Source organism: Rhamphochromis sp. 'chilingali', assembly GCF_963969265.1.
Source record: "Rhamphochromis sp. 'chilingali' genome assembly, chromosome: 1".
Classification (NCBI taxonomy): domain Eukaryota; kingdom Metazoa; phylum Chordata; class Actinopteri; order Cichliformes; family Cichlidae; genus Rhamphochromis; species Rhamphochromis sp. 'chilingali'.
The window spans coordinates 37,168,970-37,179,873 of NC_137929.1; the positions used below are offsets into that span (position 1 = coordinate 37,168,970).

General features: G+C 38.2%; 1 protein-coding gene across 1 annotated transcript; it reads right to left on the reverse strand.

Annotated features, from left to right (window-relative positions):
- Positions 1–215: 215 nt before the first annotated feature.
- Positions 216–7,003, reverse strand: LOC308407928 (protein mono-ADP-ribosyltransferase PARP14-like; the record flags this gene model as incomplete). Its single annotated transcript, XM_080899905.1, has 5 exons — positions 216–532; positions 3,124–3,304; positions 4,210–4,346; positions 6,165–6,785; positions 6,898–7,003. 5 exons carry the CDS (start codon positions 7,001–7,003, stop codon positions 246–248), a joined length of 1,332 nt encoding a protein of 443 aa, XP_080756031.1. The 3' UTR covers positions 216–245.
- Between the last annotated feature and the right edge of the window lie 3,901 nt (positions 7,004–10,904).

A 10,904-nucleotide genomic window follows, 5' to 3' on the forward strand; every position in this document is an offset into this window, starting at 1 on the left:
AATTTTAAACGGCATGATTGCGTAATATGTTTCCAGTGTTTATGTACATATATTTCTACTTCAGTAGCAGGTCAATAATTAAGCATAAAATCAGACAGAATTCAATACTTAAGAAATAAACTCGTAATTTCATTAAATATAATTGTTTGTAATGTGAAATGTACATATATAAGTTTTATAATTTTCTTTTTGTATTTTTCAGACACCATCATTTGTCAACAGTGGAAAACACTTTTCCTTTACTCTCACTTGAACGTGATGAGGTAGTCAGGGTACGCTTGGTTGTCATGAAACACAACATACATGCTGGGGTTATCTATTCTGTCTACCACACTGTCATAGCGGTCGTGAGGCTGCTGGGGGTCTCGAGGTGGAGGCACCATCATATCACTTTGGCCCAGAGTGTAGACGCCTGTGAGGACTCGGGCGACGAACATTAACTGAGAACCATCAGCAGCTGGCTTGGAGTAGGTGGGGTGGGCTGAGTAGCTGGCTTTTACAGCAAAGTAGGTCCCACGACCGTATGAAGTTGCTGAGGGTAGGAAGAAAAAAAGAAAGTTAACAATAGGTGATCCTCTTTAAACTGTAGTGACTTGCAGCATCAATCACATGATACCGCTCAGCCTCCTGGCAGTAGATCTTTAGGTGTCACAAATACCCTGGAAGTACAAGCTGTAGAACACAGAATTACTAGTTCACTATACTGTTAATTTCATATCTTTCACCAGGTGTTTAGACCACATTGTTGACTGTAACTGACATGTTTTATTAGTGCATGCAGGAACATAAAATATCTGTTCAACCCGATAAGGAATCAAATGCTGTTATTGTACTAGGCCTGAAAACACCTTCACAGTCACATAAAACACCAGTTTTTATGTGTCCCAAAGCCACAAATGCTTACTAATGTTTAAACAAACACAACCCCCCCCCCCCCCCCCCCCCCCCCCAAAAAAAAAAAATCCCTGCCTTCCATGCCATCCTTGAAACATCAGTGTCACCAGAAGTGAAAATAATTTATTCAGTCTTAATACATGAATGCTCTCATACTCACAGTGTATTCTTACCTGCATTGTCCTGACAGTATACAGGACCAAATAGTGTAATACTTGATGGGCTGTTACTTGTCAAAGGTCTATTTAAACACATTGACTCTCATCATTTGTAATTAATAACAAATACTGTAATAAACAAATAAATCTGTTCACCATTAGAGTCAGTTTTGTGAAGCGTGGAACATCAGACAACAAGATTTTTAATAGAGACGCCTATGGTATCTATTTGACAATCCTATGTCGCCTTGTTTTGTGTTATGGTGTTCACGAAGTCGGTTGCTCATGTCAAACAACGCTTGCCCGGTGGGCAAATACAGTAAAAAAAAACTATTAATACAAAGTGGGTTTTTTTTCATGTGCCACTTCATAAGGTAAAAAAACTGATCAAGCTAAGTCTCATACAGGATGTTATTATTTATTTAACAAAAACTAAACCAAAATGCAGAAGCAGTGAATAACAAAACTAAGTACAAGCTATGACTCAGTACCTTAATAATTAAACCATCATAAGCAGCAATGACTTTAAGTAGTCATTCCCTGTGTCACTTTATCTAGCTCTAACATTGTTATGGAGAAATTTCGTCCCGCTCTTCTTTACTCTTGCTTCACTTCATCGAGGTTTGCAGGAATTCATTCATGCACAGCTCTCTTAAGGTCCCACCACATCATTTAAGCAAGGACACTGGGCCATTGCAGCATTTGCAGCCATTCTGTTGTAGATTTTCTGCTGTGCTTGGGATCACTGTCTTACTGCATGATCTATATTGGATATGCTTTAGCTGTCAGACAGATAATGTCACATTAGACTCTTTAGAACAGAGGCGCTCATGGTTTACTCAATGACTGCAATGTGCCCAGGTCTTGTGGTTGCAACAGTTGACACACACCTGAATACTCTAGAACAGCGGTCCCCAACCTTTTTTGTGTCATGGACTGGTTTATAACCGACAATATTTTGTGTGTCGGTCCGTGAAATACAACAAAATAAAACCAGTACTGGTACCCCCCCCCCAAAAAAGAAGATTTATTCATAACACAAGGGAAAAGACCCAGGGAAACCAAGTTAATGATAAAAAAGATAAAAAATTAACGATAAAAACGATTGCCAAAACTTCTGTTTTTATAAAAATACTTTATAAAGGGGTCACTTTGGCTTTCATACACTGCTTCCTCCTTTTGGCTTAATTTTTGTTAAATGAATAATGAAACTTAATATACCTTATATATCTTCCTGTCATCTGAGGTTTTTATTTACTTAATTTCAAGACTGCTAATGACAAGGTTACTTTTATTATGCTCTGATAACTAAAACCTTTTAATGTAAAGACAATGTTTTTTCTTTCAACATTTAATTGTAACTCTACTTGTTTACTTTAACTGCCATAAATGTAAATTATTTCAATGTGTTTAATTTATTGTGTTTATGTATGTTTTCTATTTCCTTTATTTATTGTTGTTTCTTTTGGGGTAGGTACTATGTTACTTTCTGTGTTGCGCATAGGCTCCTTTAAGAGACGCAAAGGGAAGTTAAGAAAGCATGTGCAAAGAAGCTAAGTTGTAAGTTAAATAAGTCACAAAAAAGATTAAATAATCTGTTTCAAAGTGAAGCGAAGTGTTGAAAGAAGAGGTGAAAGAAGTTGGGGAGTGTTTTTGTTAAGCATTGTTTAATTCCCCCATGGTTACATGCAGCCAGCGAGGTACAGTAACTGTGTTTTGTTTATCGCATATTTGTTAACTTTGATTTAAATGTTTATTTGTAATATTTATGCCTGGTCATTCTTTACGGTTATGTAATGACAGTTTGACTGTGGATTTTATGGTGGTTTGGAGGAGAAGTGTGACGGAAGAATAAATCCATCTGTGAATGAAGAACCATGGAGTTGTGTATTACCTGGAGGGAGTGATATTTAGTGTTTTGCAAATATTTGTGCAATTGTAAGAAGACTCCGGTGTTGACTTTGGTTAGAACATGGTTTTGGCACTGACAGATTGCATGTGGTACTTTCCAAAAGCTTAAGAGATAAATGCTGGCATGTTCTGTAGTTGTGGATTATAAAAAGACCATCACCATTTTGTCCAGCAAAGCGCCTGTTGAATCCAGTTTTCATTATGGAGTCGCAATTGTCCTGGGTCGTCCCGTGGTACAGAAGTTTCTCCCCTGCTCCTCCCTCCTGTGCATTCTTATCAGAAATGAGCTTCTTCTGTGCTTCATAGGCGCGACGCAGGTGAACGTTCTGCAAACGCTCAATCTGACGACAGAGAAGAAGGACAAAGGATCAACAAGCTGCCAAACAAGGTAGTCAAGGATATTAATTACATCTGAGGGGTCGTTTTATGCTTATATATTCTCTGGGACATAAAATGAGGCGTGCATCTCAGGTATGAGAAGCGTCTGTGTTATGAACAGCAATCAATTAATTACTTTAATACTGCAAATTATGTCGTCATCAATTCAGTGGACTTCAGCGATATGGTGGACTGAAACTAAAATCCTCCTAAAATCCCAAATGAATGAATAAATACAATTGAATTAAATAAATCATATCTTTCAAATGGTGAATTTAGTTTGTTTATATAATGTGACATTGACTGATTTCTTGTAACTTGAAATTATATTATGATGTTTTACTCTTCCATTTTATATGTACATTAATTATTTAAATATAATTTATTTATTAATAAATGAAGTTTTAGCATCTCTGTATGTGGAAGTGAAGCACTGGAACAGGCTGAGTGAGGAACTGAAACAAAGTCCCAGCATGACCGCTCTGACCGGTCGTTCTCACCCACTATTTACACAGACAGTGTGTATATACATGTACGGGTGTGCGCATGTATGTTCATGTATATTTGTGTCAGTATCTGTTTATATGTACATATATCTGTAAATATGTATATCTCAACAAACTGTGAGGAAGAATTTATGATAGGATACGTCATAAACATGAAGCAATAATAAATAAATAATGGGGAATTACTGTGAATAATATACATAAATATTAAAGCAAGTTAAAACAGAAATATCTGTGTTCCACTTCACAGTTGCATAATATTTCATTAATAACATTTAAGAAGAATAAAGTAGTGATGAAGCAGCATGCGTATAATAAGACAGGTAATATAAGTAGAAACTGATGCAGGGAGAGCAACACACCTTCATCACAGTTTTGGTGACAGTTCGTTTGAAGGCCTCCTTCACTGTCTGGTACTCTGGAGAAGAAGACTCCAGGGGAATGACCTTCATACTTTCACTGGCAGCCATGCTGTCCCAGTACAGAGGGAAAGTAAAGTCTAAAAGAGACAAGCATATATAGCATACAAACGAGAAGACACAGAAAGAGCCTATGCTGAGATTTATTTTTTGCTATTTACTACAAATCTTGCAGTAAATACCAATCAACAAACAACAAATCAAAAAATCTATATTTTCATGGGATGGTCTGTGAATAAAACCAAAATGAAACATGTAATAGGGCCTGTCTGACAATAACATAACACTGCTTCTAAGTTAGACATTTAAACATGAAATAACAGGGCAATATGATCCTCAGTTATCTGCTGATGTGGGATTTTTATATTTCTTGTTTAAAAATGAACTGTTTATGCTTACTTTCATAATGACTTTTGCAACCTTCTTTACTTCAAACTGTTTTTTATCACTCATACACGTAGTGTCTTGACGGAGGGTTGTGGGTTGCGTTTCACACGCCCCTGTTTCATACCCCCACATACATCTGCCGGGTACTGGACAATTCTTGGGCGCCTGGAGCTCAGGAACTTGAGCTTTTTTGCTCACACCACAGTGGCTGGCCTCTAGCAGGGTCGGTTACCTATTGCCAATAGTACTCTGGGACTCTCAGGGCTCTAGAGTGTGACCAGTTTGGTTGCATATGCACCTTAGTTTTTCCATGGTGTGACTAAAAAAAATCCTAGGTCGCACCGGTGTGACCAGCCGTTCAGTACAAAAAAAATAAAAAGTGTCCGCAATTCCGAAAGTCTCCGTGTGGTCAACAACAGACACACATTATGCCCATATTGTGGTCTAAATCAATCAGAGATAACCGGGCGGGACCTCTGTGATTGGCCGTGGTCCAGATATTCCTGTAGTCCTTTGCGTGTATGCGTTTGAAAGTGCAGGTGAATAGAGGTGAGTAGCTTGAAGGGATAAAATGACTTCCGACAAGAAAGCCTCATTTCTGCTGTTTAATAGTGAAGAAATTTTAACTTTTTAAAATTATGCCAAATTGTGAAACCCTTAGATTATGCCAAAGCACTTTAAGCACAAGCACTTTTTCAGTAACTTATCTTTCTTGTAGAAATGTGCACCAAATAAAGAACTTTGTGTTGACAAGATTATTTACAAATCAATACTGTCTGTATGGACAGCAAGTAAAAAAAAAGTGAACATGTAAAATGGTCTGTATTTATATAGCGCTTTACTAGTCCCTAAGGACCCCAAAGCGCTTTACATATCCAGTCATCCACCCATTCACACACTCGTGATGGCAAGCTACATTGTAGCCACAGCCACCCTGGGGCGCACTGACAGAGGCGAGGCTGCCGGACACTGGCGCCACCGGGCCCTCTGACCACCACCAGCAGGCAACGGGTGAAGTGTCTTGCCGAAGGACACAACGACCGAGACTGTCCAAGCCAGGGCTCGAACCAGCAACCTTCCGATTACAAGGCGAACTCCCAACTCTTGAGCCACAATCGCCCCTAACTGTGGGGTTAAATGATGTGGTTGAAAAATTTGGGTGCGCTTAACTTTTGTGCTGGTGGACCTAAGAAAAAAAGTTAGGCGCACCAGTGCAACTGAGGCAAAAAGTTAATCTAGAGCACTGCATTTATGTACCTGTGCATTTGCAAATTTCTGTGTACCAGCTGTTGTATGTTTGTTTTTCTTACAGGTACAGTAGTTTGCTATACATTATTCATTTCTATTTCTACACTGTCCTTTCATTAAATCTTGATTTCATTTCATGGAAATCTCTTTAATAAATCATTAAATCAAAATCTTAACAATTGTTTGTTTTAACTTTATATTGCTCTCAAGCATCAAACTCTAGTATCAGTCAGGCTCTTTACACAACACTGAGATCTTCTCACCTGTCAGATTCTCAAGTCGCTTTAGCTTCATCGCCTGTCTGTTCAGTTGCTGTGTGGCCACCATCATCTGTAGATTAACCTCCCATACGAGTCCCTGTGCATCTGTTATTCCTTCTGTTAATTCGTTGTTTTCCAGTTGGTGATTGGCTGTTCTGGGAAGTCTTTCCCAGTTTCCGTTATGTGCCAGGATGCACCAAACAACTCGGAGGTACAAATCCTCCTCCACCCTGACTCTCACCTCATTAGCAAGACCCATTAATTGACACTGATTCATTTTCTGCATCACCCGGGTGACCCCGCCTTTTAGCCCGCTCACTGTTAGGGCGCCAGACTGATCTGTTTGCATGAATAAACCCTCAGACTCCACCAGCTCCTTCAGCTCCATCATGTCGTCCTGGTCGAGGAGTTCCAGTTCCTCCTTTGAGAAGGTGTTACTGGAGCACTGTGTGTGATATTGATGCTTCAGCTTTTCCATGGCATCGTCAACGTCTTTTTTGGAAAGACCCAGGAACGTGAAGACAGACTGCTGACTTGTAGAGCTGATATGGAGACTGCTGAGGTATGCACTCACAGAATGAGGAGGCTGTTGTTGCTGTACTTGAACTGGAAGTACTGGAAGTACTAGAACAAATCAGGAAAAGTTTTCAGTAAAATATTTTGAATCAGTTTTTATTTTAAAATTCATTACACTAAATAACTACACAAAATGTCAGTTTGTGAATATTTCTGTCACCTCTGTTGATGACAGCTGGGGAATACATCTGCATCGCTTCCTCTTTAAAAGTCAAGAAGACATCGATCTTAATCAGGACGAGACGGATGTTGGTGAGGCTGGTCATGATTGATGCAGATGACTTGATCCCTCGAAGAATGGCTCCTGCTACAATCGCAGGATTTAACCCTCCAGCTCCTGTTAAAACACCACTTGCATTTAGGTGTATGTGTGTGTTTCACAACAAACAGAATAAATAGAAATGCTGAACAAGATACTTACCAGCACACATGGCAGGAATTGCCACTGAGTTGTATTTATGAATTTCACAATAACGCATGATACCACACACAAGTTGTTCAATGAGGACCTCATCCTGTTTCCCATGCACGTGTAAAATAGTTTTACATGGGAAGTTTCCAGACTGGGTCTCGAAAATTTGTCCTCGATTCACTTTTGCTGCACAGAAAGTGACAGAGGATGGATGAGTGAGAGTCAGATAAGTAAGATGAGAAGGTAAGTAGCAGCTTCTCTTTTTCTCACCTGCTTTCAGTTTAGCTTCCACCTCTGGTCCAGCTACAGTTAAGATGTCTTTGCATACTCCATCTGTAGATGACGAAAAATAAGAAAATATATATTAAAGGTCTTACAATCCGTCAATAAAGGCAAGTTTGTGAAGCTGTGCTATATGCTAATCTTGTTCTAATTTTAGCATGCTAACACAGCTAATCAGCACCAGGACTGACTGGTGATGATGGTGGTTATTGACCTTTACATAACTATTGCCATCCATTTTTTTAGTAACATGCCGACTTTTGCTACTGTAAAGTTTAGGGCAAGTTGCACAGTTGGTTAACAAATAGATTTCGATTTGTTAGCATATAATAAAAATCACAAAAGCCAACCTTTTAGTAGCAGGAAAGGAAAAGTTAGGACTCCAAAAAGTCTAAGATAATCTTATTAAAATGAATATGTAGTGCCTATTGGTTAAATACTGATATATTTACATATTTAATAATTGTATTTAATTAGTAAGCACAACTTTGGATCAACAGTAGACAGCAACAACAATAAGACACTTGATGCCACAGTATTATTTTATGTTCCCTTTTGTGGCACAGTTGAATACTTGCAGTGTAGTATCAGACATTCTACCCATTTAATTTCTTAGTCTTGCTTCCTGCTTACAGTTACTCATCAACCCAATTTCCCCAAATCAATCCACATACATTTATGAGAATTGGTATTCTAAGGTATGTAAAAGGTTAATCCTTGCCAAACATGCTTGGCTAGAAATCAAACGATACTCACGCCGAGTACACACTACAGGCAGCATACCTGTTCACCTTTGTTCCCTGCCGGACTGTCACTGAGTCACTTATTTTTTTTACTGTTTGATAATCTCAGTCCTGATTGCTTTCCAGCACCTGTGCCTCAGAGTTTTGCATTTTGTCATCCACTAAGCCTGTTCCTGCTGAATATGCCTAATATGCACTATGGGCTTTAAAATGTGGGCCGTCAGAGGCCTGTGGCCAAAGTTGGAGACCTATTTGACAAGGACACCCTACTATGTTTTAATGGCTTGACACAGAAATTTGGCATTCCAACCAAACATTTCTTCAAATCAGAAGCTTCATATCAAAAACTCAAAAATCCCTAACATTGCCCACTCTAAACTCATTAGAGGACATAGCAATAAACCATCAGCTGAATAAAGGTTTAATATCCCGTTTTTACAGCAACCTCAGAGATGGCTCTCAAACATCCTCAGAAAAAGAAAGACTCGCATGGTGTCAAGACTTAGAGTGTAGAATAACTACAGAGGAATGGCAAAAAGCCTGCTTGAAAGCCCAAACACAATCTATAAACACCCAATTTAAACTAATCCAGTATAAATGGCTAATGAGAACATATATCACCCCAACATTATTAAACAAATTTGACCCCAAAACTCTGGACAAATGTGTTAAATGTGGGAAAAAAGGCACACTGATGCATTGCCTGTGGGAATGCTCAGAAATCCAAAAGTTTTGGAAAGAAGTTTTAGATGTAATTGCTCATATTACAAGTGTCAAGCTGGACCTATGTCCTAAACTATGCATCCTAGGAATTTTCCCTGCTGAAATTCGGGGATTGTGGTTTTTTTTAACCACAATCTTCTGCCTGTTACAGGCGAAATATAGCATAGCCAAATCATGGAGATCCATTAGTAGACCACACTTGAGAACTTGGTTGTCGACACTGTCAAAATCCCTTGCTTTGGAGAAACTTACGTCTATGATAAAGGGTAAACATGCTTCCTTTAAAAAAATGTGGGGAAAGTTTTTGTTATTTTTGGAAAGTGAGGAGATGATCGATAGTGAACAGAAATGACTATATCCATTTAACCTGTATGGGAGAAGTAGTGTTGCAGCTGTTAAAGAGAACCTGGGGGGCCTGCGAGTGCTGGGCCTGTTCAATAGAAGGACAGGAGAAGAGATGTGAAATTAAATGGACTGGAACTGAAGAGGACACAGCTTATCATTGCAACCGTTAGGTCGGATGCCTCTCTAACTAACTTGACACCCTTGGACTAAACTTAAGACCGAAGCCCTGGAATAATGCACTTAAACCTAATGTCTCACTGTGTTATACCTGTTTTTTTCTGGAGCACTGTCTGTTAACCCTTGATTTTTTTTTTTTTTTTTTTTTTTTTTTTCTTTTTTGGGGGGGGGGGGGGGGGGGGGGGTTTGTTTGTTTTTTTTTTTTTTTGGGGGGGGGGGTTGTTTTGCTTTGTTTTACTTATCTATATATATATATATTTTCTGTAATAATATCTGAATGATCTACATGGGAGAGTATGTATAACTATATCTATGTGTTTCCCCAACACTGTTCATACACGATGTACATACATTACTATTATACACTCAAATTTTTTTTTTATTAATTTCCTCCTCTATTTTATGTAAACTCTCTCTTCCTGTTGGTTAAAATGTTGTTGGAAAAGCAATAAATAAAAAATAAATCTTTGAGAAAAAAAAAGCACTATGATTTCACATATATAGTTTCACACATATAATATGTACCTGCTGGGATGATGACATTTTTTATATAATTTGGATCATTTCTTTATCTTGTCAAGGTCTGTGTCATTGTTGTAAATTGTTTAAGATGTAGATTATTTATGTTATGTTATTTTATGTAGTTAAAGTTATGGTGCTTTTATTTTGAAAGTCAAGCTTGTTTACAAGTCTCGCTTTTTCCTTTCTGGAAGTCGGGGAAACACCTGTAAGTGTGGAGCAAGAATGAGCCTGTAATGTTCTTTATTGAAAGTCACATTAAGTACAATGAACTTTAACTACACGCTTAAAAGGAAACCTCTGAAGAATGGTGACTAATTCATTTTTTGCAGCCAACGAGGTATTATTGGTCTATTTTGTTTTGTTGTACAGTGTTATTTTAGGCGCTGTGTCTTACGTTGAGTCTTTATGTTGTTAATGCTGTGTAGTTTTCACGGTGGCTTTGGAGAGCAGTCTTCAAATAAACCAGTGACAGAAAACCAATTGCGTTGGTCTGTGCTTCGAGGGAATTATATAATATGTGAAACTATAACCATGATCAGTACTAGATCCCAAATACAAAAAGTTATCTAGTTTTGCTGGCCCATGTGCATTAGAAAGTAGTGGCATAATTACTTATGCTGCTGGACCATGACTATCTATTGTATTTTTGCTGAGTATATATAATTATATGGTTTTTAGCTAATATACGTGACCTACTGATAATGCTAGATGAAAACTTTGATCTTCAAAGATTATATTCATATGGCTATCCCCATTTCTGTGCAGATATTAATGAACAGCTGTCTGCCTTTGCCATCCGTAAAGAGCTATGCTACCATTGTGGATAAAAATAATTTTACAGATGCAACTGGGTTGTCCTGCTCACTACATCTTCTTGTCTTTCCCAGTTTCACCTACCAAGGTCAAAACTTTTGAAGTTGGTTGTGTTCACCACAGCATCTGTAGTCTCATTAGTGATGTCAC